The sequence below is a fragment of the Polistes dominula genome, unplaced genomic scaffold, assembly GCF_049000335.1.
Source record: "Polistes dominula isolate Pdom_NZ unplaced genomic scaffold, Pdom_raw_medaka contig_24, whole genome shotgun sequence".
In the NCBI taxonomy this organism is placed as follows: Eukaryota; Metazoa; Arthropoda; class Insecta; order Hymenoptera; family Vespidae; genus Polistes; species Polistes dominula.
This window is the reverse complement of record NW_028301150.1, coordinates 8,404,128-8,432,098: the sequence shown is the minus strand read 5'-3', so window position 1 is coordinate 8,432,098 and position 27,971 is coordinate 8,404,128. Positions and strand designations below refer to the sequence as shown.

General features: G+C 28.0%; 6 protein-coding genes and 1 long non-coding RNA gene across 15 annotated transcripts in view; 3 read left to right on the top strand and 4 right to left on the bottom strand.

The window, feature by feature from the left end:
* LOC107072763 (uncharacterized) overlaps positions 1–18,834 on the bottom strand; it is a 54,085-nt gene extending 35,251 nt beyond the window's left edge. For 2 of the 4 annotated variants that reach the window (XM_015332950.2, XM_015332945.2), the window contains exon 1: positions 18,273–18,414. Coding sequence is in view for 1 of the 4 variants with exons in the window: in XM_015332942.2 (XP_015188428.1) it covers positions 18,273–18,396 (124 nt within the window). In the remaining 3 variants the exon portion in view is untranslated. Of the gene's footprint in view, positions 1–18,272 lie in introns of all 4 variants that reach the window. The other 2 variants (XM_015332942.2, XM_089177635.1) reach the window with 2 other exon arrangements.
* Positions 5,827–12,885, top strand: LOC107072762 (neprilysin-21). The gene is made up of 18 exons (XM_015332940.2): positions 5,827–5,961; positions 6,566–6,798; positions 6,884–7,045; positions 7,169–7,252; positions 7,406–7,620; positions 7,724–8,116; positions 8,216–8,314; positions 8,395–8,536; positions 8,727–8,853; positions 8,973–9,063; positions 9,143–9,319; positions 9,404–9,504; positions 9,568–9,632; positions 9,708–9,759; positions 9,830–9,897; positions 9,985–10,130; positions 10,220–10,390; positions 12,100–12,885. Exons 1-18 carry the CDS (start codon positions 5,939–5,941, stop codon positions 12,274–12,276), a joined length of 2,526 nt encoding a protein of 841 aa, XP_015188426.2. The 5' UTR covers positions 5,827–5,938; the 3' UTR covers positions 12,277–12,885.
* Positions 12,396–18,254, bottom strand: LOC149030864 (uncharacterized). Its single transcript, XR_016178332.1, has 2 exons — positions 14,150–18,254; positions 12,396–14,052 (listed from the first exon to the last, which is right to left on the bottom strand). It is a non-coding gene; the product is annotated as an uncharacterized LOC149030864 (long non-coding RNA).
* A 283-nt stretch (positions 18,835–19,117) lies between the features above and the next one.
* On the bottom strand, positions 19,118–24,517 carry LOC107072775 (uncharacterized). 4 transcript variants are annotated; one of them, XM_015332969.2, is made up of 6 exons: positions 24,156–24,517; positions 21,431–21,909; positions 20,979–21,339; positions 20,650–20,897; positions 20,395–20,563; positions 19,118–20,286 (listed from the first exon to the last, which is right to left on the bottom strand). In XM_015332969.2, exons 1-6 carry the CDS (start codon positions 24,254–24,256, stop codon positions 20,034–20,036), a joined length of 1,611 nt encoding a protein of 536 aa, XP_015188455.2. In that variant the 5' UTR covers positions 24,257–24,517; the 3' UTR covers positions 19,118–20,033. The 4 variants fall into 4 exon arrangements, with proteins under 4 accessions (XP_015188455.2, XP_015188457.2, XP_015188458.2 ...); XM_015332971.2 differs by having other exon boundaries at positions 20,979–21,325; positions 21,441–21,909; XM_015332972.2 differs by lacking the exon at positions 24,156–24,517 and adding an exon at positions 22,104–22,243.
* On the top strand, positions 22,156–24,096 carry LOC107072777 (uncharacterized). 3 transcript variants are annotated; one of them, XM_089177633.1, is made up of 5 exons: positions 22,156–22,267; positions 23,079–23,224; positions 23,315–23,471; positions 23,581–23,700; positions 23,812–24,005. In XM_089177633.1, the coding sequence occupies exons 2-5, from the start codon at positions 23,180–23,182 to the stop codon at positions 23,949–23,951; spliced, it is 462 nt and encodes a 153-aa protein (XP_089033759.1). In that variant the 5' UTR covers positions 22,156–22,267; positions 23,079–23,179; the 3' UTR covers positions 23,952–24,005. The 3 variants fall into 3 exon arrangements, with proteins under 3 accessions (XP_089033759.1, XP_089033758.1, XP_015188460.2); XM_015332974.2 differs by lacking the exon at positions 22,156–22,267 and adding an exon at positions 22,849–22,994 and having other exon boundaries at positions 23,812–24,092; XM_089177632.1 differs by lacking the exons at positions 22,156–22,267; positions 23,581–23,700 and adding an exon at positions 22,845–22,994 and having other exon boundaries at positions 23,812–24,096.
* A 7-nt stretch (positions 24,518–24,524) lies between the features above and the next one.
* On the top strand, positions 24,525–26,496 carry Ppat-Dpck (Bifunctional Phosphopantetheine adenylyltransferase - Dephospho-CoA kinase). Its single transcript, XM_015332973.2, has 5 exons — positions 24,525–25,123; positions 25,204–25,547; positions 25,613–25,867; positions 25,953–26,135; positions 26,240–26,496. The coding sequence occupies exons 1-5, from the start codon at positions 24,538–24,540 to the stop codon at positions 26,441–26,443; spliced, it is 1,572 nt and encodes a 523-aa protein (XP_015188459.1). The 5' UTR covers positions 24,525–24,537; the 3' UTR covers positions 26,444–26,496.
* A 147-nt stretch (positions 26,497–26,643) lies between these two features.
* LOC107072774 (intraflagellar transport protein 22 homolog) lies at positions 26,644–27,677 on the bottom strand. The gene is made up of 4 exons (XM_015332968.2): positions 27,473–27,677; positions 27,162–27,331; positions 26,886–27,085; positions 26,644–26,813 (listed from the first exon to the last, which is right to left on the bottom strand). Exons 1-4 carry the CDS (start codon positions 27,509–27,511, stop codon positions 26,644–26,646), a joined length of 579 nt encoding a protein of 192 aa, XP_015188454.1. The 5' UTR covers positions 27,512–27,677.
* Between the last annotated feature and the right edge of the window lie 294 nt (positions 27,678–27,971).

The window sequence follows — 27,971 nt, the reverse complement described above, 5'->3', positions numbered from 1 at the left end:
TCCTTTTCTTAGAAGGACGCAAAACACGATATTCGTTTTTACTCGTTAATTTATTTTTCCATCGGTAAGACAAAGGCGAAGGCGAAGACGAAGACGAAGACGAAGACGAAGACGAAGACGAAGACGAAGACGAAGACAAGCCGGTACGATGAACTTTCATCTTCCTTCTCTCGTTTTAAACCAACATTTCGAAGCTTTTACTTTCTCTTCGCTGAACTTTACTTTTCATCGTTTTTCATCTTTCCTTAGTTTTTCTTGTTCCACTTTTTTTTCATTTCTTTCTTCGTTTTCTTCTCTCTTTCTCTCTCTATCTCTCTTTCTATTATTTTCTCTTCTTTCCTCTTCTAGACATATTTTCTCATTTTTTCTCAGCAAGATTCGATCTTCGAGTATCTTTTTCTTTATTTTCGTGAAATAAAACGCGTTAGTTTTCAAATGAAACAAATTTCTCAGATTATCGCGACTATACGTCACGCTGTGGAAAAAGGAAATTATAAAACGTCGCACGGTTTCAATTAGAGACACAACGCTACCCTCGGATGCATCTCTGTGATGCAATTAACCACGGACACCACTTGCGTTAAGAGTATCCCTTAAAAGGACTGAAAGCACGTTATAATTAAGACGTCGTGCTACTTCTTCGTATAATTAGCCACAGCCGTCGTCGCTACCGTCATCGTCGTCGTCATCGTCATCGCAATATCTGAGTTCTTGAAAACCGAAGCTTTAACTCTTTCGTTAGTGATCAGAATTGTTTTTTGAAGTGAAAACTTCTTTAGAATGGGAGTGATTTGAAAGAAATGAAACACAGCACGGCGTTACGTTATGGCGAGCGGTGGCAAACGGAAGTTAGAAGAGAAAAAGAGACAAACATTTTTCACTTTCATTTTATATTAGATATTAAATATTAATATTAAATATTAAATATAAATATTAATATTAATATTAATATTAATTTCATGCGTGTGCGCGTGAATTTCGTGCATGTGTGTGTATTGCGAGGGAGGGGTTGTGTCAGGGTCGCGTCAGGGTCTCTGTCCAGCAGTATTTTCCATATGTTTTTCGTAACGTCTTTATTTCGTCATTCCTAAAATGTTTGTTCAACAGCGCAAAAATTTAGATGAAAATGAGAATTCGAATAACATCGTAACCAATTAAATTTTATGCCTGAGTTTCACAAAAAGGATATTTTATATTTACTTAGTTTACGACGAATTATATTTCCCTCAATAAACATTCTAAAATTTTGGTGTCTATCTATGACTATCGCATTCATCATTCCATTTTTATTGCTTGAATTGGGAAAAGTGTACTATTTATCAGCTATTTCACCCGGAGACCATACCGGTGATCTTTATTATATATGTTAATAATATTATAATAAATAAACCCTACAATTATCTTACTCTTGAAATTGTGCATTCGTCTTATTCTCTCGAAACTTAGTTTTTTGAAGGTTTCGCTTCTAACAGGTGTGATCTGCACACATGATATTTTTTTTTCGTTAAATCTCATTTATTAAAAAAAAAATTGTACATAAAAATAATGGACAGAGAAAACTTTTCCATTTCTTTTTCTCATTTGAAATGGATAGATATGATATCTCCTTTCATTTCGTTGATGCAAAAACTAAAAATTTCCATAAAAGTAACGAACGATCCAAATCGTATTTCACGAATCGCATAGACTAAATAACATAATTACAAAACATAATTAATAAAAAATCGCTTTATCTCGCTTACTTTTTGAGATATTTTCAAAAATGTAAGAAAAGGTGGGAATAGTTTTTTAATTTTTTTAATATATCTCGAAAAGTAAGGGAGATAAAATATTTTAGTACTAGACCTTTTTTGTAGCAAATAAAATTGTCTACAAAACATAATTAATAAAAAATCGCTTTATCTCGCTTACTTTTTGAGATATTTTCAAAAATCTATCATGGTGTCACAGATGCGCGCGAGACTCTCGAGCTATAGAGAATATAGAAGAAAAAGAGAATATATTTAAGAAAAAGTGTTTTATCGCGTTATACTGTTTTCATTGAGACGAAGCCAAGAATAGATTGTCTATCTCTCTTGCAGGCATGTAAGCTAAGAGTTTGCGCATGCGTGCCATGGCGACCTATGTCACAATGAGTAAGAGCAAGATAGCTTCATTTTCTGTTTCTTTCTACAAAGGCGTAGGACTACGGGACTAATTACCTGTCTTTAAATTGGGATATTTCCTACAAGTAAATATCTATAAATATAAATCCAACACCAAAATTTAAAAAATAAATTAAAAATTCATATGAAAAAGAAATTTTTTTTAAATAACCCGTTTTAAGCGAAATATCGAGCAAAAACCGTTTTCACCCCTTGATTTTTAATAGAAGGGATGAAAAAAAAAAATTTTTTTCCCCTACGATTGTTCTTTGTAGTTTTTTAAAGATAATTAAAAAAAAAAATTTTAAAAGTCCAATTTTTATATTTTTTATTGAATTTTCATTTTTTTAGTACTTTGAACCGTCTTAGGGGTGAAAGGGTGCGTTTGAGGGGAAAAATAGTCTGAGAGAGATAGTCCTAAAATTTTATGCTCTACAACTTTTATTTGAAACTTTTTTTGATATTTTCAACATATAATCCAAAAATCGTATTTTGGGGTAGTTTTTAATTTTTTTCACCCCTTTCCCGGTGGTTGAGAACTTTTTTACTTTGCCCACAGTTTTGTGCGTATTTTTCTGATAATTTCTATATTTTTCAGCCGTATAACTCAAAAACCCGATTTCAGGGCTATTTTGACTGAACTACGTTGCTTATCTGTATACAGGCTCCGTTGCCTCACCATCTACCGCTTCGTTGCCTGAACCAACGTTTCATTTTTTTCAAATCACTCCCTATTCTAAAGAAGTTTTCACTTCAATAAAAACTTCGTCGGACAATTGAAACGTTGGAAACGTTCGACTAGTTCGAGAGTCTAATAGACGCGATAATTCCACGTTAAATTAAGCTAAATGTTTTAACGAAGAGACTCACTTGATAATGGCGACGAAAACAAATCGCTCTCGTTAACAAACGCTTTAATTTGAATCCTATCGAATTTTCTATTCAATTTGTCAATTGAGAAGATAAAATATATTATATATAAATATGTTATAAGGAATCGTGCTTTAATAATTAAATTATGAAAAAATCTTATTGATTATTTCTTATTTATTTCCTTTACAATGGTTTTGTAGGAATAAGTAAGAATCATCTTACTTTTCAAAGACAGATGTGCCTCCTTCACAAACCGTATGCGTCAATTGTAGTCGCACGTTTTCCTTTTACGTATTCATAGAAATTGAATTTAAAAAAATCTGTTCAACGTGACGATTCAATTCATTTCGAGGTCACACAGAAGTAAAATACTAATTGTTGGTGTAGGAATTGATTTAATTGGTACAATATTGACCTCCATAGCTTGTATTTTTCAATGACTACTATATATAAATGCTTTATTATAAAATATAGAAACCTAGAAAAATTATTATGGTAAATTGATAAACGTCATGTTGACTCTGATTTTTGCATTAAAAACGTAAAGATGAATGCTTTTGTATCTTTTCAAACGAAAACTTTTGTTCTTGATTAAAATGGTCCAACGTGCATTTTTGAATAGTAATATAGCATTTCCAGCTGTAGTATAGGTATGAGACTAGATACAAGCTTTTTGCAGAAGTGATGAAAGCTTCTGTAACCGACTCTGCTAAACTCAAGCTTCAAGTATTCTCTCATCAGCGAATGCATTTCCTTTAAAAAACATGGGTCCATTCTTTTGCCTTTTATTGCAGTTGGTTGAATTCTGTAAATGTCGTTGCAAAATACTATAAGTACAGACAAAATAGAACTCCGATTTATTCTTTTTTTCTAGATGAATTGTACGAATTCGTTCGGAAAAATTTTTCTCTTTCAACATCTAGTGTTTCGAATGATTATTGATACATTTCTAATGTTTTATTGCTTTTAGATACATAAATCATATATATGTATTTAAATGTCTCTGAAATTACATTACAACTGTAATTAATATTAAATTATCAATTAGACGATATCATAAACGCGGAAATGCGTAGGTAATTGTTTATCTTTTCCAGGGTTCTTCCGCTTTCAAAAAAATACAAGTACTTATAGTACCATGAATAACTCATACGTATCCCTCCAATTCACACTTTTGATATGCATATCAGTTATTCTCTGCAAAGGATTTTTTTGCATCCGCTTGAATAGATTATACATAAATATACGTAAATATTATATATATATATATATATATATATCATTTTATATTCTATTCTTTTTTTATTATTATATATAACTTATATATAATAATAAAAAAGAATAGAATATAAAATGATTTTAATAACTTTCGCATACATTGTAAATATTGAGGATAAACTTGATTGGAAGCCATTATAGTTAATATCTTTCAAAACGGTCAGGTAAATGGAAATAAGCTTTTCGCATATCCTTGACCAAGATATGCCAATATCATATTTGTTTCCGCCATGGGTAATAATTACTTCTTCCAGACGTGTAACTGCAAACATACGCAAAAAAAAGATCGAGAAAAGACGATCCATGTAATAATGGACATCCACGATCAGTAGGAGTAATGTCAACCTCTAATAGATTTTCGATTTTAAATTTAAATACGTCATCCATCGGCAAATATTGAAAATTTTGCGTATTACTCTTTGGAATGCCAATGGTCTAATGCAACAAAAAGTTAAGTTGGAATCTTTTTTAAAAAACTAGGATATTCACACACATACAAATAATGCCGATCTCTGAGACCAGCTTTACCGTTAAAACTTGTTTTAAAATCTATGGTTACAAGTTATGCTGCACGCATCATTCCAGTAGAAGGATATTAATATTAAACATCCAACATATTAATATTAATAAAAATAAATCGGCCCACATAATCTTCACGCTACGTAAACGCACATGTTCTTCTGTGACCATAAATGGAGCAGTTATTCCACCCAAAGACTTGGTCAAATACTTAGATATGGTACTGGATAAAAGACTGAAATGGAGACAACTTATCTAATCCAAAACAAACTACCTAAAGGAAAGAATAAAAAAGATATATCGGTTCAATGGCAGAGCATCTAAGTTAAGTTTGAAGAACAATCTTGCTATGTACAAAGCTATTCTGAAGCCCATATAGACATACAGAATTCAACAATGGAGAACTGTTGGAAACTCAAATATTGAAATTTTACAAAGATTTGAATAAAAAAAAATATCGCGCTCAGGGACGGTACATTAGCGGGATTTGGTATTTGCGGCAATGAAATTTCGAGTTCCTAACGCCAGTAATTAATAATATTAATAAAAATAAAAAAATAATAATATTAATAATAAAATGTCTATAAAAGACATTATAGTATACAGTTATAAACAATAAGAGGTTAGAAAAGGTTACAAGAAGTACCATATTTCACGAGAGAAAAGAATAGAATATTTAACATAAGTGCGAAAGGACAAAGAAGAAACAAAGTCGGACCAAATATAATGAAAGTGTAGAAGCAAGACGAATGGGATCTCAAAAAGAAGACGGTTGCAAGAAATGAAAAAATGCTCAAGGGTCTCATAAAGACTTAGATTTTTCAAATGTAAATTTCTTTTTAGGTGATCATGAAAATTATTATATAAAGTAAATTACATTTATTCATAAATAAAATCAATGAAACCATCAACCTTCGTATTATATCACGAATTGATGTGTAGTGTATGAACTGATAATGTGTGTGTATATGTATCATTAGGAAGTAATTCCTCGAGATCAAGGTTCTTCCGCATTCATAAATCTATATATTGACAGTGTGCTATAATGTAACGAACTTCTTCTTTTCATTTCAGATCGATTTGTCGTATAACATAAATGTTCTTGTCTATAACTTAGTTATAAAATGTTTAAATTTTGGTTTATAATGTAAGTAAATTACTATCTATTTTTTCATCCGTGTGTGTAATTATCATGAAGTAATATCTTTTTTAAATAAATTAATAAAAATAAAATTCTAGCTTGTAATACAAATAATATACGGTCATGTTTATATGCATTTTGTCAATAATTCGTAAATGTAATTTACATATTTTTATTTGAAAAATAATGAAATAAAAATTTTTGTGTGAATCCGGAGAAGGATACTTATAGTTGAAAGAAGTAATGAAAAGAATAATAGTGTTCTTAAAAATAAAAAATAAAATAAACGAGAAGGAAGAAACAAGAATATAGAACAAAACTAGAAACCTGATTTTATTTGTTATTTTACTTTTTAATCAGTATATTTTTTCTTTTATTTATTTATTCATTATTTCATCCATTGATTTTTCATTTTTTCAATTATTGAATTTACCTAATTTATTTATTATATTTTTAATCCTTTATTTTATCGTTTCTTTTTTCCCTGCTGTTTCTTTTACATTTTTTTCTCATGCAAATCTGTTACATATGGACTCCTTATGCAATGCCGAAAGGGCAATAATAAATCATTATATACGTATATAATAATAAAATTAAAATTTTTTTTCAGTCTTTGCTGGGCAATTATTTCAACAATAATTGTTGCACATCGTGACGCCTTACCTGAACATGAAGATATTCCTTCTTCACTCAAGTACCATTATCATACGAAACATCATCATTCCTTACACAGAAGCCATTCTTCACGCGGTCGTCATTATCCTCCTGAATTAAAAAAGCTCTTTGAAGGCAAGAAACAAGAAGAAAAAACTGTTTGCCAAAGCGAAGAATGTAAATTAATTGGTACATAAAAAATAAATTTATTCAACATCGTATTTTCATATTCTAATTACTCTGTCTATATTTATATTTTTTTTCTCTGATACAGCTCGGATAATAAAAGATAATATCAATAAATCGGTTGATCCTTGCGATGATTTTTATCAATATGCATGTGGTAAGTTTGCAGAAAATAATCCAATTCCACCTGGCGAAGATAGTTGGAGTTTCATTCAAATAATGAGTAGAAATCTTAATCGTCAAATGGAAGGTAAGTTTTCGAATTTATATATATTCAATGGGTTAAATATTTATTTGTTAATCGTTCACTTATTGATTATTATACAATAAATTATGGATATTATATTAAGTTAAAAGTATTGGACTTTTAAAGAAATTCTAGAATCGGAACCGAATTCGGACGATTTGCTGACAATTAAATTAGGAAAAAGATATTTCCGTACTTGTATGGATCTCAGTAAGTTGAAAAAAATCTTATCTACATTTTACATTAGATAGAACTACTACGTACTTACAAATTCCTTTGCTTTTGATGGAGATCTCTTTCATGAACCTTTTAAAATATGCGATATAGAGCAGTGTGATTTAATGAATACCTTGCAAATTTCAGAGGATAGAGAGCGAAAGGGTCTTGAGCCCTTAGTCACAACTATGGCAAGAATTGGTGGTTGGCCGTTAATAATGGAACCCGAAGAATGGGACGAAACCGATCATACCTGGCAAGAAGTTGATGATTATTATGCTGCTCTAACGGGATATAATACATTTTATAATCTTCGTGTTTTTACTCATATTTCATCCTTTACAAACGAAACTCTTACAGCGGTGTGTACAAATAAATCTTTGCAATAATCTGATAAGTGATTAAATTAACTTTTTATATCGTTAAAATTATTCTTTAAAAAATGATTTGTTATTGTCGATATAGGTGACATTACCGGAAGTGCCTACAGGTTCGAAAAAATTACGAGTGAATAATAAGGAATCAAAATACTCTTGCGGTGAAGACAGTAAAGATGAAAGCGAAGAGGAAAGTAATGTCGACAAAGATTTTAGCAGCAACGAAGGTAAAGAAGAAAAAGAGACTTTAAATGACAATGACGATGATAGCCAACAACAGGATAGCCAAGAAAAAGATAGCAAGGATATAGATTCTGAAGAAGTAATCTCTGAAGAAAATCATAATATGACACAAGAATATATTAATACGATGATTGAGATTGCAATGGCTATAGCCGAAACTCGAGGATTCCAAGTTTCTGAAAACCGTATCGCGGCAGATGTTAATGATATCGTACAGTTTCAACAAACATTAATAGAGGTGTTTGCTATAAAATTATTGATTTATATTTTAATTTATATATTATTAATTATCCGTTTGGATTTGCATTACATACTATACAAATAAATTTGATTCCAGATCGGTGATAATACTTACATGTGTGGTGAAGAACAATTTACACTTAAAGAATTTCAAGAGGTATATGATAATGCAAGTGTTTCAACAAAAACTGCAAAAGTAATATTTCCTTCGATCTATCTCTAATAAATTATTTATTTTTAAATATAAAATAATATATTAATTTATCAATTTTATAGATTAATTTTGTCGATAAAATACTATATTTGATCAAGGTCGCAAATGTTAAGGCCGATCAAAATTTAGAAATCCTCGTACAATCGGCAAGATTCTTTTTAGCTCTTAATTCTTTACTCGATGAAACACCGGATCGTGTTATTAGTAAGTCTGATACGAGATATATTCTTCATTAGAAAGTAGATGTATTTAGCAATATGTAAATTGATAAAAATAAAAAGAAAACTTCCGATTTTTTCATCGAAACCGATTTTTATGTTTGAACAATTTAATATAATTTGATATATTATATACACATATGTATACTTAATTTTATAAGATTATATTTTTACAGTCAATTACATTCATTGGTTTTATATTAGTCACTTGATAGATGCTACAACCGAGAAGATGGAAGTTTTACACCATGTTTTGCAGACAGATAAAAAACTTGACAAAACAACTTCATCAAAAAAAAACCGGTTCGTAGCTTTTTTTTACGGTATTATCATTTCTCGCTTAGCTATAATATTAGTATGTTATAAATTCATAAAAATGAAAAAAAATGGAAATTGCTGCATAAGTTAGATCAAAATTTCAGGATGGAGAAATGCGTAGGAGAAGTAGGATTAATTGATATTACAGCATACGCCTTTGTTAAAAAATATTTTCCTGATAAAATAAAAAAAACGGTAAGGATTTTATATCTGCATTAAACCAATCATTTAAATTTTTAAATGTTAACGTAACATTATTTTAATATTTCACAAGGCAGAAGAAATGATCTCATATGTACAAAAGGAAGTCGAACGTGAGATTTTGGAATCAAAATGGTTGGATGATAATATTCGCGAATTTGCTACAGAGAAAGTTCAAAATATGAAAAAATTTGTTGGATATCCATCCTGGTATTCTAATACTACAATAATGAAAAATTTTTATAAGGGAGTATGTTAGATCGTTTAATCCTATTAAGAATATTTGATTTTTTTGAATTTTATAATAATTTTAAGAATTAATAACTTTTTTAAGCTCGTAATTGGTCCTTCCTACTTTGAAAATAGAATGAGCTTTGCCAGATACAAAATGTGGAAAAATTTCCGTTTATTAAAGATGGATCCAACATCTGTATCGTTAGTATATATATATATACGTATTAATACATAGATTTTTTTACGAACTTTCATTCATTACAGAGAAGAAGACTATATTACGCCTCTTTTATTGAACGCCTTATATGCACCATTTGAAAATAAGATGTGTAAGTTTTGCAAATTAAACTAAACACGTTGAAATGTTAGTAATTTTCTCAATATCTATTTTTTTTATAAATTAGTTGTAACAGCTGCAGACTTTCAAAATCCATTTTTTGCGATTTCAAGACCACCGTAAGTTTTTATCTGACATTATGCAAATAGAATAAATTATTTCACACAGATAGATTCTTATATATTACAGCATAGTAAACTATGGAATTATTGGCGCTATCATGGGTCATGAAATTAATCATGGATTTGACGATTCTGGTAAATCAAAAACGATGATAGTTTCTATTTTAAGTAAATCTACAATGGTAGTATGTATATAATAATATAAAAATTCCATATTCAAAGGGCGACTTTATAATAAAAATGGCAAAGAAATTCAATGGCTAGGTACAATGGCTTCAGCTTATAATAAACGAGTTGAATGTTTTGTCGATCAATATAATAGTTTAGTAAAGGATGAAGAACTTAGAAAAAGTGAAAAAGATATACCGGTAAGTAGTAAATGGAAAAATTTTGCTTTCTCTTGACGACGTTTACGTCAATAGCTTAACTACTGCTACTACATTCTTCTTATTCACAGAGTTACGGTAATAGAACAAGAAACGAAAATATAGCCGATACAATGGGTCTCGAAGCATCCTTGGGTGCATATCGTATATATGAGAAAGAAAAGAAAAGTAAATCGGAAGAAGTTTTACCAGGCTTGGAACATTTAACCACCGAACAACTTTACTTTTTATCTTATGCTAATGTAAGTATAAAAGCATTCCATATACATATATTCCAATAGTGATATTCAAATTGTGATAATTTATCTTAACACTATGCCATCCGTTGACACCACATTAGTATAGCGTTCAAAATTCATCGAACGAATGCCGACTTCAGTAACAGAAAAAATTTCAGTTACATTTATCGAACCTCATAGCGTTAAATATATCATATTTGTGCAACTGTTTTTAATATATGATAACGTGTGAAATAACATTTGAATCAGTTGAACTTTTATAATAACATATCTTCGAGTTACCAACGAAATTATATTACGTATGAACAAATAAATGTAATTTACGACGAACATATATTCGTTGAAATAACCGCGTATATACATCGTGGGAAAGGATAAAACTATATCAAGTGAGAAATATAAAAGAATATAAAATAAACGATAAAAAAAGTCAACTAATGACAAATGCAGAGATTTATTTTACGTGTATTAAATTGGACTTGCCAGAGATAGTGCACGTTCTTTCTTTATCCTCTTCTCTACCCATAATACGTGGCTGACTATAATATCGCGACAATTACTTCTCCAATTTCTTCACTTTCTACTATCGTAAACTGTATTAGGATGTACAAAAAGAGAGAAATGTACAAAGAACGAACAGACAAGTCTTAATGCGTTCTATTTATAACCTAAGAGTATGAATAACATTCAAACAAGCAAAACATATACATATGTGTATATTAGGGTGGGTCAAAAAAATCAATTATTTTTTTTTTACAAGTGGAGTTTTACATATATACTTGTAACAATACATAATTCCTTCCGTACAAGGAATTAAATATGGTATTGAGCGATCAAACTTATTTAAGTGGTACGAAGCAAACTATCGCAGATGTTACACTTTATTACACCTTATATAAAATAATGAGTGAATGAAGTCACCAAGAGAAGGCACAATACGTTCATGTATCTAGGTGGTTCGACAATTTACAACAAGATACAAAATTGAGACAGAAATTGGACTTAATCTCTTTCAATTTGATGAAATTGAAGTTACAATTGAAGTACAAGGAGTGTTACAAGTATGTACCATGGAAAAATGATAAATATTCAGAAACAGAAATCAGTACACATGAAAGTTTGATGATGAATATCTTTTGAACGCTTAATTTAATCGCCAAAACATAAGACACCATTTTTATACAGCAGTTAATTTCTTACAAAAATTTGTATTACGCATTTTATAATAGTCATTTATTGTCGAGTTATAAAATTCATAAACAAAAATGAAATTTGTCTTAAAATAATCAAACTTAAATCTTTAATATCATTCAAATCGTGAGGTTTACGGAAAAAATATAAGATACCTTTTTTGTAGAGCATTAAATTTCCTACAAAATTCTTCTAGAACATTTTTCTATACAATCAATTAATGATGAGGTATGAATTTTATTCTATTGGACTCAGAAAAAAATAAAAAACTGCGATGCGGAGGATTTTCCTATTAAAATTAAGTGCTCATATTTGGTGAGAATTTTTTTAAAGTGTCTAGCAACCCATTTTTCCGTGGCACTTGTAAAAAAAAAAATAATTGATTTTTTGACCCACCCTAGTGTATATATTATTAGATTTTAGAAATCTAATCAATCAAAAGAAAAAATTGGTTTCTTTTATTTCTATCTATGCAATGAGAAAGAAAATAGATTTACATATATTTTTGTATACCTTTTCAGACCTTCTGCGAAGTAGTTAGTCCAGAGAGGCTAAAGGAATATAAAGATGATGTACATAGTACAGGACAATTACGAGTACTCGGGCCTATCTCAAATTCAGAGAGTTTTGCCAAGTCTTTCAATTGCCCGATTGGAAGCCCAATGAATCCGGAAAAAAAGTGTAACATTTGGAAGTAACTAAAAACGGAAGAAGATATTTTCTGTAACTATCTTACACCCCTGATCTATTTTATTTGATTAAGTCTTAAAATTATGAGTTCCGTGAAAAAGAAAAGAAATAAATAAATAAATAATAATTTCACATTAATCATATTACGTCGCTATATTTGAGCGTCTATGAAGATAATCGAGTTTTGTGTAATCTCATCTTCGGAGAAGTAATTAGACGAAAGTAAATTATTCTATGAATTACTGCATGTAACTACGTAGATCGTGCGTAATTAATAACAGCTTTTAGTTACACGCTTTGATCCCTTCATGATAAAACCAAAGTACTTTTGTATAAAGGACATAGAAAGTATCTCTTGATTATCTTGTACCTTCATATCGTAATCATATACAGAGAAACTTGCTTTTAAAGTATTTTACACTTTTCGATGCACTTACAGTTAAATATAGAACGTATGTATTATACATGAATATTTATCTATGAGTCGATAAGGAATTAACATATTTCTATTTACTGAAAGAAAACATAGATTTAATTTTTACATCACGCGATCCTTGTTAACACAAAAATGTTATCAATTGAAAAAAAAGAAATAAAAATGTTAAGGTCAAAAGAAACATCTTCGACTCACAGTATTTTTATTTATCTTAAGAACTTACATTTCTTCGATGGAAGATTTTAATGAGTTTCGTACAATCAGTGCAATTATAATTTACTGCATTTTATTAATATCTTTCTATATATATATATATATATATATCTGTTTGAAACCTTTTAACCCTTTGACTGTTACGGGCGCAAATGTGCGTCCAGCGAAAACTATTGGTGTGGTCTATGGGCTCAAGTATGCGTCCGACGCAAGCCATTGATATAGACTATGGACGCAAATGCGCGCTTGGTGAATTTTTGGCTGTTTACTGTTGTCTTATATGTATGCTCGGAAATGGTTTCTCTTTTACATGTCCAATACACTCGCAGAAATCTAAAACCTCGTTGATTAGCAACGAAAAAAATGAAATTTCGTTTATTTGGTCAGTCATTCTCTGTCTTAAATTCGTTTCATTTTGTTTAGATTTACAGTACTTATGTTACTTGTTATTTGTTCAACTTTTGAATTTCTAATATCCAAATATTTACATTATATAAGTTATAAAAAAAAATGTATAGTTATAATTTATAACTATCAAAATATGGTGTCCTAAAACTTTACCATTGGTAAATATACAATATATGTTAAAAATAAAAAAAAATTATTTGATCCGTTTTGCAGTGAACAAAGTAATAGTAATTGGATTATAAATTATATTACAATATATAGTATTAATACGCCGCTCACAAGATCCATATTGCCCGAAAAAGTATTTAGTCCCCAGCGACCGCTACTGTTGGCCGCACGCCGCAAACGCTAAGCACTTCGACTTAGAGTAGCTAGCAGTGAAAGGGTTAAAAGATAAAAGTTTTCTCTAATTGAAAGATATAATTGAATTTCTTTCAAAACTACTTACAATTTTAATTAAAAGAAAAACATTTAAATTTTATTCTTAAGAAAGATGTATCTCTTAGCTTGTAAATTTTATAATATTACCTAGTGTGCAAATTTTAAATCACATCTTACTTCTTTTGCAACCGTTGAATCCGTTGATCGTGCACAAGGGATGATGATTATCCCCTGAATTTCATCTTATCTGGCTGTAATTTTAGTATCTTGATATACACTTTCACACTGTCCTACCCTCCTTATTGCGGGAGGTCTTTATCATGCCTTATCCTTACCTATGTACCACCTGTGGTAGATATTATATATATATATATCTATATACTACTACACTATGTCGTTTTCTACTCTTCTCTTAACTAGTTCAAAAAAACTGAATTTCCTACTTGCATTGTCATTCTCCTTGGTAAGACACCTAACCTAAAGTGCAAATAAAGCAATGTCTTTTCCAAGGAAGTACTTCAGCTTGAATCAGTACACGTATGCATGTGCATGTTCATGTGCATTCAAGTAAAGATTTACTTTCTGCCTAATTTCTCTTAAAAATAATAAAATTTTTAATTTCGCTGGAAAAAGAAGAAAAATACAAAAAGAGAGATTCGTGTATTCAAATTTAATGTATTTTTTTTTATTACTCATGCGGGAAAAGTATTATATTTGCGGTCGCTATTGGGGTCGAAAAGACGCTGTTTGCCTACTTTATAGTCTAAGAGCTGGCTACATAAAAATTGACCTATTTGGTACACGATTCATTTCTATTGAAAAAGGTACCTTTGGTATAGCTGAACATAAATCTGCAAGTCTGCCATCGCAAAACTGGGGCCTAAAGCGGGGGGGGGGGTACGATTGAAAACGTGAAATTTAGGTGTGAAAAAGATCATAAGGTACACGAATTCTAATTATGGAAAAAGCTTGTATTTATATTAAGGAATCGCGAAAAAATATTGGCAGACAGTTTGCTCGGGGTTAAAGTGCCGCCAGAGCGCGCCAAAGGGGTGTAAAAATTAATTTTAAAAAAACCACAAGGTACATGGACAAAAACTGTTTTATTTTATTATTTAAACATTAAGAAAACAATTTACTAAATGGCAGACAAAAATTTTGGGGCTAAAGCCTTGGCAGACGGCTTGAAAAAGCGCGCTATAATAGCCCACATAACATAAAAACTTGCTAGAAACTTTCTAAAACATTTTTTGAAAAGCTTTAAACCTTTCAAAAAGGTTTCTAAAAAATCTTTCTACAAGATGAAAATGTCCGCGTTAAGAGACTTGCAAAAGATTACTTTATCAGTAAAATATTTTCTTGATTATGATCTTTTTCACACCTAAATTTCACGTTTTCAATCGTACCCCCCCCCCCGCTTTAGGCCCCAGTTTTGCGATGGCAGACTTGCAGATTTATGTTCAGCTATACCAAAGGTACCTTTTTCAATAGAAATGAATCGTGTACCAAATAGGACAATTTTTATGTAGCCAGCTCTCCGTCTATTACAATTTGAATGCGATAAGTTTATTTGTCGCACCTAAATTATACTTACCACACGCAAATTGACGATAAAAAAAGACAATCAAAGTGTCAATATTGTAGACGATAAGATTAATATTTAGTTCTTCATTTATTTTATTTCCTGTTTGAATACGCTATCGATCTTGGTGAAAGGAAACTCCACTCGGAAATTGAGGGAAACGATATTCCGTTGTTTAAAAAAAAACAAAGTTCCGTTATGCAAATAAATTAACTTAAAATTTTTTAACTTTTTCAGTATTGTTTTGTGGAGAGGGGGGGGCCACCCCCGCCGGGGCTCTGCCCTTGGACCCCAATTATATACTAAATATGTCCCCGCATTCGTAATAAAAAATAGTATGTGCAACTAGTGCGAAGTTGTCGATTGCCCACGAGAACGAAATTGAGCGCACTCAATCGACAACTTCGCACTAGTTGCACAATATACTATTCTTCTATCTTATTTTTTCAAATCATTTGTCCAAACTCGCGCGCGCGCGCACAAAGCTATTATTGGTAAATTCTTTTCTTAACTTATACTATCCACTCAAAATCGTTTACAACTACTAGACGGTAACAGAGGATTAGTTCTACTAGTTATATTGGAAAAAGAAGTAAGAATCGGGAGATAAAACGGTCTCATCTCTCACCATTTACTCTCCCTTTCTCTCTCTTCAGAAGTACTTACTTCGATTGCGATATTTTAATGTCCGATATTTTAAATCAAATAGTTCCTTGCAGAGAAACTGATTTTCTTCTTAATTTAAAAATCAGAGAATAATGAGAGCATCGATTAATTATTTCATGCTAGAGCGAGTTAAATGTATATACCTAAGAAGTTGTCGCTTACTTCTTTTATCTCTTCAATTAGGATTTCTCAAGTTCCTCATTGTATTCAACCATTTCGATTAACTGACAAATTATCTCACAATCGAAAGAAAATTAACATTGAATTCTAACGAGGATACAAACAAGAATGTTTTTAACGACTTTTATATATGCCGAATCATAAAAATCAATAATAAATAATCTTCGAAAGTACATTTATTCGATTAAAATTATTTTACTTTCTTTTTTTACAGTTACTAAAAACTGTTATCGTATTTATAAAACTTCCGTTTCGATTACCATTACGCTCGAATTAATTGGGCCTATAATTTATTTTATTCTACGCATGAATGAGTTTATGGATTATTTTGATCGAATTATAACAATCGCGTTTGAGTTTCACTCGATTACCACGATTATTTTTAATTGAATATTAAATATTTTTGATAAATCGATCGTTTAAGAAATATCAACGATTATATGTGTTTATTAATAAATTATTGCTAATCTTTTTTGATTTTTTTATAAATAAAAACAAATAATCTATAGAAACTTAGAAACTTTTCTAAAAGAAATTAAATAAGTAAATATAAAAATAATTGGCTAAAGTTGACGATCCTACTGAGGCGGTTAATCTGGCTACGTTTATCGAATCGCCATAGATCGTGCGGTGGTACGGTAATTGTACAATTGGCAGCAGATTTTGCTGAAAACGTAGGGTAGTGTAATTCGTATCAAGAACTAATTCTCAGTAACATAATTACATCGAGCGCAGCTAAATTAGTAGTGGTTTACGCTTTAATGTGAATGGTAAATACGACTCAGTTCACTGAATAAATAATCACCTACTGAGTAATTACTGTCCGTTTTTATATCTCTGCGTATCACCAACAATTTGCCAATTTTTAATGCACCATAATAAATTGTAATAATCGATAAAATGTCATGAAATTATTTGGAATTTTTGTTTAAAAGATACAACACACACATACATGTAAATATGTAATAAAACAAATCTTTATCGATAAATAAACTTTATAATATTATTAATAAAGTTATAAGTTGATTAGTCTCGTTTTCAATCTTTCTTACTTAAACGTGTTTTTATATTCACCTGAAAAGATCTAATATTACATTTCATGATCAACACGTTGCGCATTGAGAGCCATTGCATTTTAAATTAGTATCTCTATATGAAATCACAATTGCAAGGAATTCCAAAATCCTCGAAAAAGTCAAAATATTCCTCGTCAACCCATTAATTATATCTTGTAGCATTTAGTTAGCTCAGAGAAAATAAATCTCATGGCTAAGAGAAAAGATTGTAACAATTTTGAAAAAGAAAGAGGACCAGACTGTTTCCTTTTCTCTTTCATTGCTACATCAAAGAAACATTACTCGTAATCTTTTATTTAACTTTTTTAACTAATAACTTATTTCGTTTATACACGAGAGAAAAAAAGTCATTCGTGATTCAAAAGGTAATATTGTTATTTCATCGAATTCCACGTTGTTATAATTCGCTATTTATAATACAAAGAACGCCACATTCTTTTTAAGATAAAATTTAAAGTTCTTTTTGATTTAACAAATGTAGAAAAAAAATTTAATCTCTCGTAAAACCCCTTTAACCCTTTGCTTCTGTAAGGTCGTTAAACTCGTCGAAATCTTAGAACGTTTACTGACTCTAAGTAAATATGCTTTCTACGATCTCACCTCGGATAGGAAGAATAACTCTATGCACACATCCTCTATTCATTCACATAGAAAAGATGTTTCACGCTTGTTGACGAATCGTTCCCCAACATCTATTTAATATTAATGGGTCATAACGAAAAAAGAATAGTTACTTTCTTTTAAAAAGAACTTTTTTCATTTAAAGCTCGACTCACGTAAAAATTTGGCAATAATAAGAACACTATCGAACCAGTTATAATACTTTGGATTATATAAAACGAAATAGTTTTATTACTTTCAAAAATTAATATTTTTATTCTTCCCTATTACGTAATTTAATGACTATAAAATGACGGCGAAAAATTAAGAGTTCTGTAAATGCATAAACAAATTCGATAATAGCTATATACCATATGTATACAAATAATATAAAAGGTTACCTTACTTTGAATAATAACAAAAAATATACATATATAATTTAAATTAAATTTGTAACGTTACCGATTGCTGTACAGACACCCACAATCCTTGTTAATGTTCCCAAATGCGTGTCGGTTAATCTAACGTAAGTCGACATACCGTCTTCACGGTTATTTTCGCTTGTATGGTTCACACGTGTCACCATAAAAAAAGACAACGTGATTAAACAGTATAGTTGTAATATCCGAAAAAGAGCTTAGTTCTTCAAAAATTGGAACTTGTATTTTTTCGTAATTGCATCACGTACCGTCGATCGGTTACTACGTGATTCGAATCAAAAGGTTAGGAATCACTAAGACCGAACTCAAGCACTGAAAAATGAAACTTTTAATAAATAAAAAGGCTTAATGTGATGTCTACAAAAAATCATAAATGATAATAATTAATAAATTATATAACAATAATATACACGTAAACAATAACAATTATTTATATAATCAAATACTGTATATTATTTGACTTCTAAAACGAGACCGGAAGACGCATGGAAATAATCGTCCAATGTAAACGGCGTGGTGTAGCGGCGCGAAATATAAACGTTTAAAATGACGAAACACCTTCTCTATTCGGAAGGTCGCGTACAACTGAGAGAGTAAGCCCATACAGCAAGATTGTTACAGCATCCCCATGCCGAAATCCACACTTGCGCACTTGATATTCATTTTTACTCCATCTCTACGTACATGATTTTATTTGTATCTGCGTAGAGATTGTGTTAAATTGATAATGCAATTTTCAATTAATTAAAAATAAATTTACCAATATTAATTTAATGATAATTAATGTTTGTAGTTTTATAACATTATATATATTTCATACGGTTTTGATGATACTCAAGAAAATAATTATTCGTATAAAATTTAATTGCTTGTTATTATAATTTATTTGATCATAGATTTCATATTTTTTAATGAATCGGAATGATACTATTATAATTATCAGTTGCCTATTTATTTTTCGAAAGACATTTTATATAACAATGTATATATATATATATCATAAATAACATATTCCAAGGAAATTACACATGTACCACAAATTAAGCAATAATTATACATTAACATACTTTATCTATTTACAATATATGTATTTTTACGTACAACAATGTGCAATTATAAAAATATATTTAATTACTCACGAAAACATGTATATTACATATCTATAAAACTAATAGATATCGAGTGAGGTAGACATTGTTACGATACAGTTAATTAATAAACAACAGTATTTAAAATACACATCTACTAGATATATAATATAAAAAAAATATTATTATACTATAATGTTAAAAACTTTAAATATTATAAATAGTTCTATTTTTACTATTATATTATACTTTATATTGTATTCCAGACAAAATAAAATGTGTGCACACCTTGTATAATATAATAATTTTATAAAATAATTTTAATATTAACAAAATAAAGTCATATTAAAAAGACTTCCTGATTCTTATAAGGGTACATAATACGCATTATATTATATAATAAAATATTCATATTTTTGCATTGTGAATATCCAATTAACTATTTAAATTTAATCATTTAAATAGAATTTTAATAAATCTTTTTCGATTTTATGGTCCCATAGTTAAACTCTTCAGATAATGACAAAACTACATATATATAATATCTTACGAGTCTTATTATATATATATATATATATATATATATATATATATATATATATATATATATATATATAACTAAACATTTTGAAATAATAGAAGCATATTTTACAATTCAAATTATAAGCAATATACTGTTAACCGTATATTAAATATTATTTTTCATTTTTGAGTGAAACTTTCTTTTTCCTACTTAAAATGTTTCTAGGACTACAATCCCAATTACTTGTAAATAAAGCTGATTTTGGAGCCTGTCCTGTAGTAATATGCTTACCTTGAATTTCTAGAATATCATTATTTTTATCGCGTATAATTTTTGTAGTAGATGGCATTATTGAATGTGAAATTGGACTTAAAGGTTTTATACTGCGCTGTAACACAGCTGGTGATGCAGCCAACAACAATGATCTATAATCAATAAAAATAATAATATTATTGTTATTATTATTATTATTATTATTATTATTATTATTATTATTATTATTTTGTATTATGCGATGCATTTCATTAATATACCTATTTTTGCTGCTGGGAAGCCTTGAGGTATCTATAGGGGCAAGTCTAAGATTTTTCGGCCACACAGCTGAAGATACAGGGGTTTGCCAAACAGAATGATTATTCGGTATTCTAATACTGTTTGATTTCCATAATGGTTTGACGTTAGAAAATGAATTTCTAGTAGATCCTATAACAAGATATTATCGTATATTTTATAATCTACTAATATCTAATATTTTATAATATCTTTACATTAAAATCATTTATTTTCACCTTGAGAAGTTGAGATTTCTAAAGCTTGTTCCATGAATCTAATAGGAATAGTTTTTAAAGTAGAAAAACTTTCTCTAGTTGATACAGCAAAAGGCACAGGGCTAACAACAATCTTTTCATTGAAAACAGTACCGAGTTTATTTCTATTTTGTTGTGGAGTATATAATCTTTCCCTTTCATTATTTACATCACTTTCCACTTTTTGTAAGCCTTTTATTTTACTCGCAGAAATAGAATGTTTTGTTCTCCTGTTAATATAAATTTATTTAAATACAATACATATAAACATATAAATTGTGTCATAAATATTTGTATTTATTTAAATATACCTTTGAGGAAAACGTTTATTCCTTGTAATAGTTTCAGGTTTTGATTTGTCCAAACTACTCTGTTCATGTTGTTTTACATTATTGAAATCCGAAGAATCATCTTCAAAATCTTCATGATACAAAATTTGATCACTCGATTTAGTAGATTTAGAACTTTTTGTAAATGTTCTAGTCCTACACATAGATGCAGGAGTAATTTTTAATACTTTATCTAGTTTACTATCTAATGTGTCCGTATTATCATTTTTATTTGGAAATAATTGAAAATTTATGTATTCCGAGATAATATTAAATATTTCTTCTTTTAATTTTTTATATTGCTGATTTTTTGAAGATTCATTTATATCCTGTAAACAATTGTCTTCAAAATAAAGTTTTCATTTAGAATAATGCTTTAATTTAAGAAGAAATATGAGATTCTAAATATATTATTGTTAAAAATATAAACATACATATATATACCTTTGTTGCCTGATCACATTCAATAGATAGTTTTAGAGTATCACTATCATCGAACGGTTTTTGTACTTCTCTATTATTTGTGCTATAATCTGCAGATTTACTAATATTTTCATCAAATAATCCTTTTCCAATAACTCTCAGATGTGGTATTTGCATTTTCCATTGCATACATTCTTCAAGAATTTCATTATTGGACAAGTTATCAATTTCATTATAAAGAACCCTTTCAATTGCATCCCATTGTTGAAGTAATTTCTCAGTTGCAACATTTTCCATCTCCTCAGGCCATGACATAGACGTTGAGATACTAACTCGATCCCAACTTGTTGGACTAGTAATTCTCTTAGAAAATTCTTTTCTTTGTAAGTCTGGTAATGGTGTTTCACGTAACTCATGTTCATAAGATTCATCGTCTCGTAGTCTTAATAAATGTTGAGGTGCTTTTATCTTCTGCGATGTCGAACCAAACCTACAAATAAAAAATATATTCTTTTAGTTTTTTTTAAATCAATTGAAAGCAATTTTAACAGATAAATATTAATTATATTAAAATTATGTATTATAAGTTGTAAAATTAATTTCTGAAATTATTATTATATCAAAAAATTTGATTTATACTAATTAAAATTCTTTAAATCTAAAATACAATTAATAAAAACGTACACATTCCGTTTAATTATCTTTTTATGCATTTCATGCTTCCCAAATTATGACACAAATCATTAAAAATTATTATAGAAATTATAATAGAAAGTCCTTGAGAAAGGTGTAATCACGAAACTTGTATAAGAATCACTGTTGCTATCGATTATTTTACTAATGGCCAGGTAGGTAATTTAAAACATTTCAATGACACCATAGTATTCTCGATTTCTTAATTAAATGATACATGTCTTTAAAATATTATAAATCTTGTATAATTCTACTATAATGCAATCAATCTCTTATTGGAGCTTTCATAATCATTATTTCAAAATTTTACGCGCAATAAAATGCACATATGATTGAAATACATCAATCACGATTGGTCGAATATATATAACAGTTAACGCTGATTGGTTAATATTTAGAAAAAAAATAAATGATATGATTAATTATAACATTTAATATTAAGTTTTTCCTAAATCATATTTATATTTAATAAATTCTACATATTTCACATATATATATATATATATATATATATATATATATATATATATTCTGTTTAATACATAATAAAAAGTCTTATTAAGATAATTATTGTAATTACTTAATTGTTATTGATTATCGAGTCTTAACCAATGACAAGCTTTGTTACAAATAGATTAAATTTTAAAGCATGCCCAATTAAATAACAGAACTTGAAGATTTAAAAAGATTTAAAAAAATATGTACTAAAGAAGTATCAAATAATAATATAATAATAATTTAATGCATTAAAATATATTTTTTCAATAAAAACTTATAAAAACTAATAATATTAAATTATAATTATGGATATAAATAAAATACAAATAGCAATAGTTTTTCTTATTATTGTTATCAGTTTTTATATGCATAAATGCATTAAAAGTATGCATTCCATAAAGATTTAAATGAAAAGTCTTAATTTTTTATCGTTTTATTTTTAAAACTATATTTTAAATTATTCTGTAGGGAAATATTATATAACGAAACCTGTTATTACACCATCTGAAAAGTCCGAAAAGAAACACTTCTTTAATAAATATACATTGAATCAAACAATTGTTGATTCAATGAGTCATAAAAAAATATTGTTACAATTACACGAAGCAGCCGATGTAAGTTTTATTTAAAGAATTTAAGAATTATTTAAAATTTTTTATTACTTTCTAATACTAATAATAGATTTATATTAATGTTAAATTTAGAAATGCTATATGAAAGCATATGCACTTAGGTGCATTTATTTAATCAGTTATTGTCCGCATTTAATTAATATTCCACATGGACCTAAGGGATATACACCATTTCACAAAGTGTGCTTTCATGGAAATACTTGTCTGATTGAATATATGCTTGCGAAAGGTAAATTTTATAATATTTATATAGATATAATAGATATATATTATAAAAATAGGTATTTGGTAATTATATTTAACATCAAGAATTAATGAAAAATTTATATTATACATAGGTGCTAATCCTTTTCTTACAACTTATACCGGTGAAAATGCTATTTGTATGGCATTACACTTTTTCCTTAATAATCCTAACAATAATGATTTTACTTGCTTAAATATTCTTTGTGAAATAGGTTTGTAGAATATTGTAAATAATTCATATTTACTATTTATGTGCAACTACAGTTTTATATACCTTATTATAAATTAAATCTAATTACTTTTATTGTTCTTTTTTTTCACAGGTTGTTATTTAGATATGTCAAATATACACTATGATATTTTTATGAATGCAGCCTTAAATAATCATAACAAACTTTTAGCAAAATGGATTTTATTGAATAGTAGAACAATGAAAATTTCAAGAAGTTATTCAAATCTATAAAATTTCATATACTGTAATTTACAGTAACAATCAATTAAATGAAATATATAATTTAATAATCTACACAATGAATTATTAATTTGGTTTTATTATTTGATGTTTTATTCTTCCACTTAGTCAAATAATATGTAATACAATAACTTCACAATTATTTGTCCTAAACTCAATTAATTCATAATTTTTAATTTAGAATAAATTACTTACATAAATGTTATATGTAATCTATTATTTAATGATGAAGTGACAAAGTCCACTAACAATAAGTAGATATAATAAAAATGTACATTAGTATTTATACAAGTCATATAAAAACTAACCTCTTTCTATGATTGTTTATATAAGTACAGTCATAGTATATACATATGTATATATCTTATCATCAATCGAACAATCTGAGTCGATTGTTTCATTTATTTAATTATAACCCAAGAATAACTTTTGAATCCTAATACAATACATTCCTTTTAACTAGTTCAATTTTTAGCATATATAGAATATTGCTATATTCAACTAAGCAAGCATTATTTTAAATATAATCTTTTTCTTGTGTAATTCTATTGAAGAAAGGTTAGATTTGTATTTAAATATGTTAAATACTGGTCTGTTAATTTTAACTAATCCTAATAGGATTTCACTGTTATTAACATTTGTTAACAAACATATTTTGAAGACATTATATATTCAATACTTGCCAGAACAACATTTATTTCCATCAGAAAGTTGTACTCCTAAATTACATAAATTACCTTATTATGCTGAAACTGTTGCCAATATTTATAAAGTAGCTTCTCAAATGTGTTATAGACTAGACATACGAATCTTATTAGCGCATTTAAAAGATCCTACTTTTGCTGTTATAAATACAAAAAATCCGGTGGAAATAGTCATTTTTGATAAAATTATTAACTCTAAGACCATTGATATTTTTATACAAAACTGCATTGTTAATGTATCACGTGAATGCAATTATCTAACATTTGCTGCTAAAAAGGAAGATGAAGTATATAGCAACATTGATCAATGTACAAGTATACAGAAAATGTATAAAAGTGTTGTTTTGGGTGGTACATTTGATCGTTTACATAATGGACATAAAATCTTTTTAAGCGAAGCCGTTTTGTATTCTAAAGAAAAACTTACAGTTGGTGTAACAGACACAAAAATGTTAACCGGTTAGAAATTTCACTATTAAAGTAATGTTTTTAGTTGTTATATTTAGTCATGACTAACAACCAACTAACAATATTTTTAGGAAAATTGCTATGGGAGTTAATAGAACCATGTTCTAAAAGAATATCAAAAGTAAAAGAGTTTTTAGAAGATGTAGATCCATTAGTTTCGTATGATATTGTTCCCATTAATGATATGTATGGTCCAACTAAAGAGGACCCTACCATGGAAATGTTAGTAGTCAGTGAAGAAACTAAACGTGGTGGAGATAAAGTTAATTCTTTGCGGTTACAGAAAAATTTAAATGAATTGGTTATTCATGAAGTAAAATTATTATTTGATGAAAATCGCAAAGAACGCGAAGAAAGTAAAATTAGTTCTAGTAATCAAAGAATGAGATTACTTGGTACAAGATTAGGAAATGTTGTATGTATTTACTTGATACTAAACTTATTTATTTGTTTTTATTAATATTATTAATAATTTTTCAGATAAACAAAAATAAAACACTTAAACCTTATATTATTGGATTAGTTGGTGGTATAGCAAGTGGTAAATCATCAATTGCTGAGGAATTAGTAAAGTTTGGTGCTGGATTTGTGAATTGTGATAAAATTGCACATGAATTGTATCTTCCTAAAACCAAAGGTTTTGAAATAGTAGTTTCACAATTTGGTAAAAAAATAGTTGATGCAGATGGCCTTATTAATAGAAAAGTGCTTGGAAATATTGTATTTAACGATAAGGTAAATTTATGTATATAATTTATGCGATATAAGCTTATTCCTATTACTTTTTAAATTATTTGATAATTTTCTGTTAAACATTTAGAAAGAATTAGATAAACTAAATAAATCAATATGGCCTATAATCTTGGAAAAGGCTAAAGAGAAGATACAAAATTTATATAGTGAAGGATATAACATTATTTTAATGGAAGCAGCAGTTTTGATACAAGCTAATTGGCAAAATGAATGTCATGAAATTTGGACTTGCATTATTCCACCAGAAGAGGTTTGTTTAATATTATTTGATATTATATGTTTATATATATTTCGTATTATTAATAATATACATATATATCTTATTGAGAAATAATACATATATTAAATGTATAGGCCATTAAAAGAATTGTAAAAAGGAATGATTTATCAGAGGATGAAGCAGAAAAAAGAATAAAAATGCAACCAAGTAACGTAGATCTAGTTAAAGAAGCTAACGTTGTTTTCTGTACATTGTGGGATTATGATTTTACAAAGGAACAAGTGCAAAATGCATGGAATGAATTAACAGATTATATATCACCATATGTAAACTATTAATATAGCGATGTTTTTAAAAATAAAAAGGGGAATAATATATATGTTTAACTTTAGTTTCTAAATTCAGTTCTTTTCTTTTTAACACTTATTTTTTTTCTTATACACAAATTTTTCACATGCTGGAAATAAAATTTAACTACATTATAGATTTTTGTATGATATATTTACGTATATTATATTTTACTAAATTAATATAAAAATTATTTAATAAATAAAATGTTATTTGTTAATATTGTTTTTTCTTCTTGATCTACATAGTTTTGCATTTTAGTCACGAGTGAGCTTAAAAATGAACGAAAGTCGGCCTGTAATTTATTACCACTTTCTTCTATGTCACATCTAACATGTGATACTTTGGGAAATGCGGATGCTATATAAGTAAATAAATTATATGTTTTTTAAATTACAATTAGTCATTAATTTGTCTTATTTTTTCACTTACAAATTGATTTTGATAATTCTGATTGAGTTTTATCTGGATCGTAACAAAATATTACACACATGTCAGGACCTAATTTAGTCTGCGTAACAAAATAATCATAAAAGTCTTGCATTTCTTTTAAACAATTTTGTTTTCTTCCACTATATATTAACATCACACCATGTAAATCTTTCTTTATAGCGGGCCAACAAGTTTTAAATCTGTAATATGAATAAATAAAAAGAATGCATAATCTAATAATACATTTAAAATATACTAAATATCTAACTTGCATACTTATAATCACCACTACAATCCCATATTTCAATATCTTTTGAAATAGTTTTATTATTTACTATAATTCCTTGTGCTTCTGCTTCCAGTATTCTTACACCATATGTTGGATGATAATAGTTAGGAATTTCTGAAGCATCAGCAAGAAAATTTGATATTGTGGTTTTACCACTCTAAAAAATATTTTTTAAAGAATAATTAAAGAACGATTTATATTTACATGTATGCTATATTTTTCTATTTAAAATTATTAAATTAAAAGGATTTATTTAAGTAAGATTATTTATTTATATTATTAATTAGTTAAATCTTACCTCTAATGGTCCAATTACAACTAACTTTAAAGCTTGCATAATTATTTATATTTTCTACCACATAGCACAGTTTTTAATCTTTCCATATTGCTATATCATATCCCTGATGACAATTTTTGTGTACATCTCGGTTTCTACGGTAACCATTCACAATGTCGAAATTAGAATGTATGCTTATTATATAACAAAATGAATAAGCATATTTATATAAAATCTTAATTATTTTAATTAGAAATAATACTTTATAACCATATTATGTATACATATATAAATATAATATTATAATTTATTACAGGTTAGTATCGTAATAATGTTTGATACTTGTTATTAATTTATTTATAAATAAAGTGTGGTTTTATAATATATTTATATTATAAAGTATTTAATAAAAATAAATTTTAAGTCATATAAAACTGATACATGTAATTACAAACTAAATTCACAAATCTTATGAATAAAAATATAAACAAAATGTATGTTTTTTTCTTAATGTGCAATT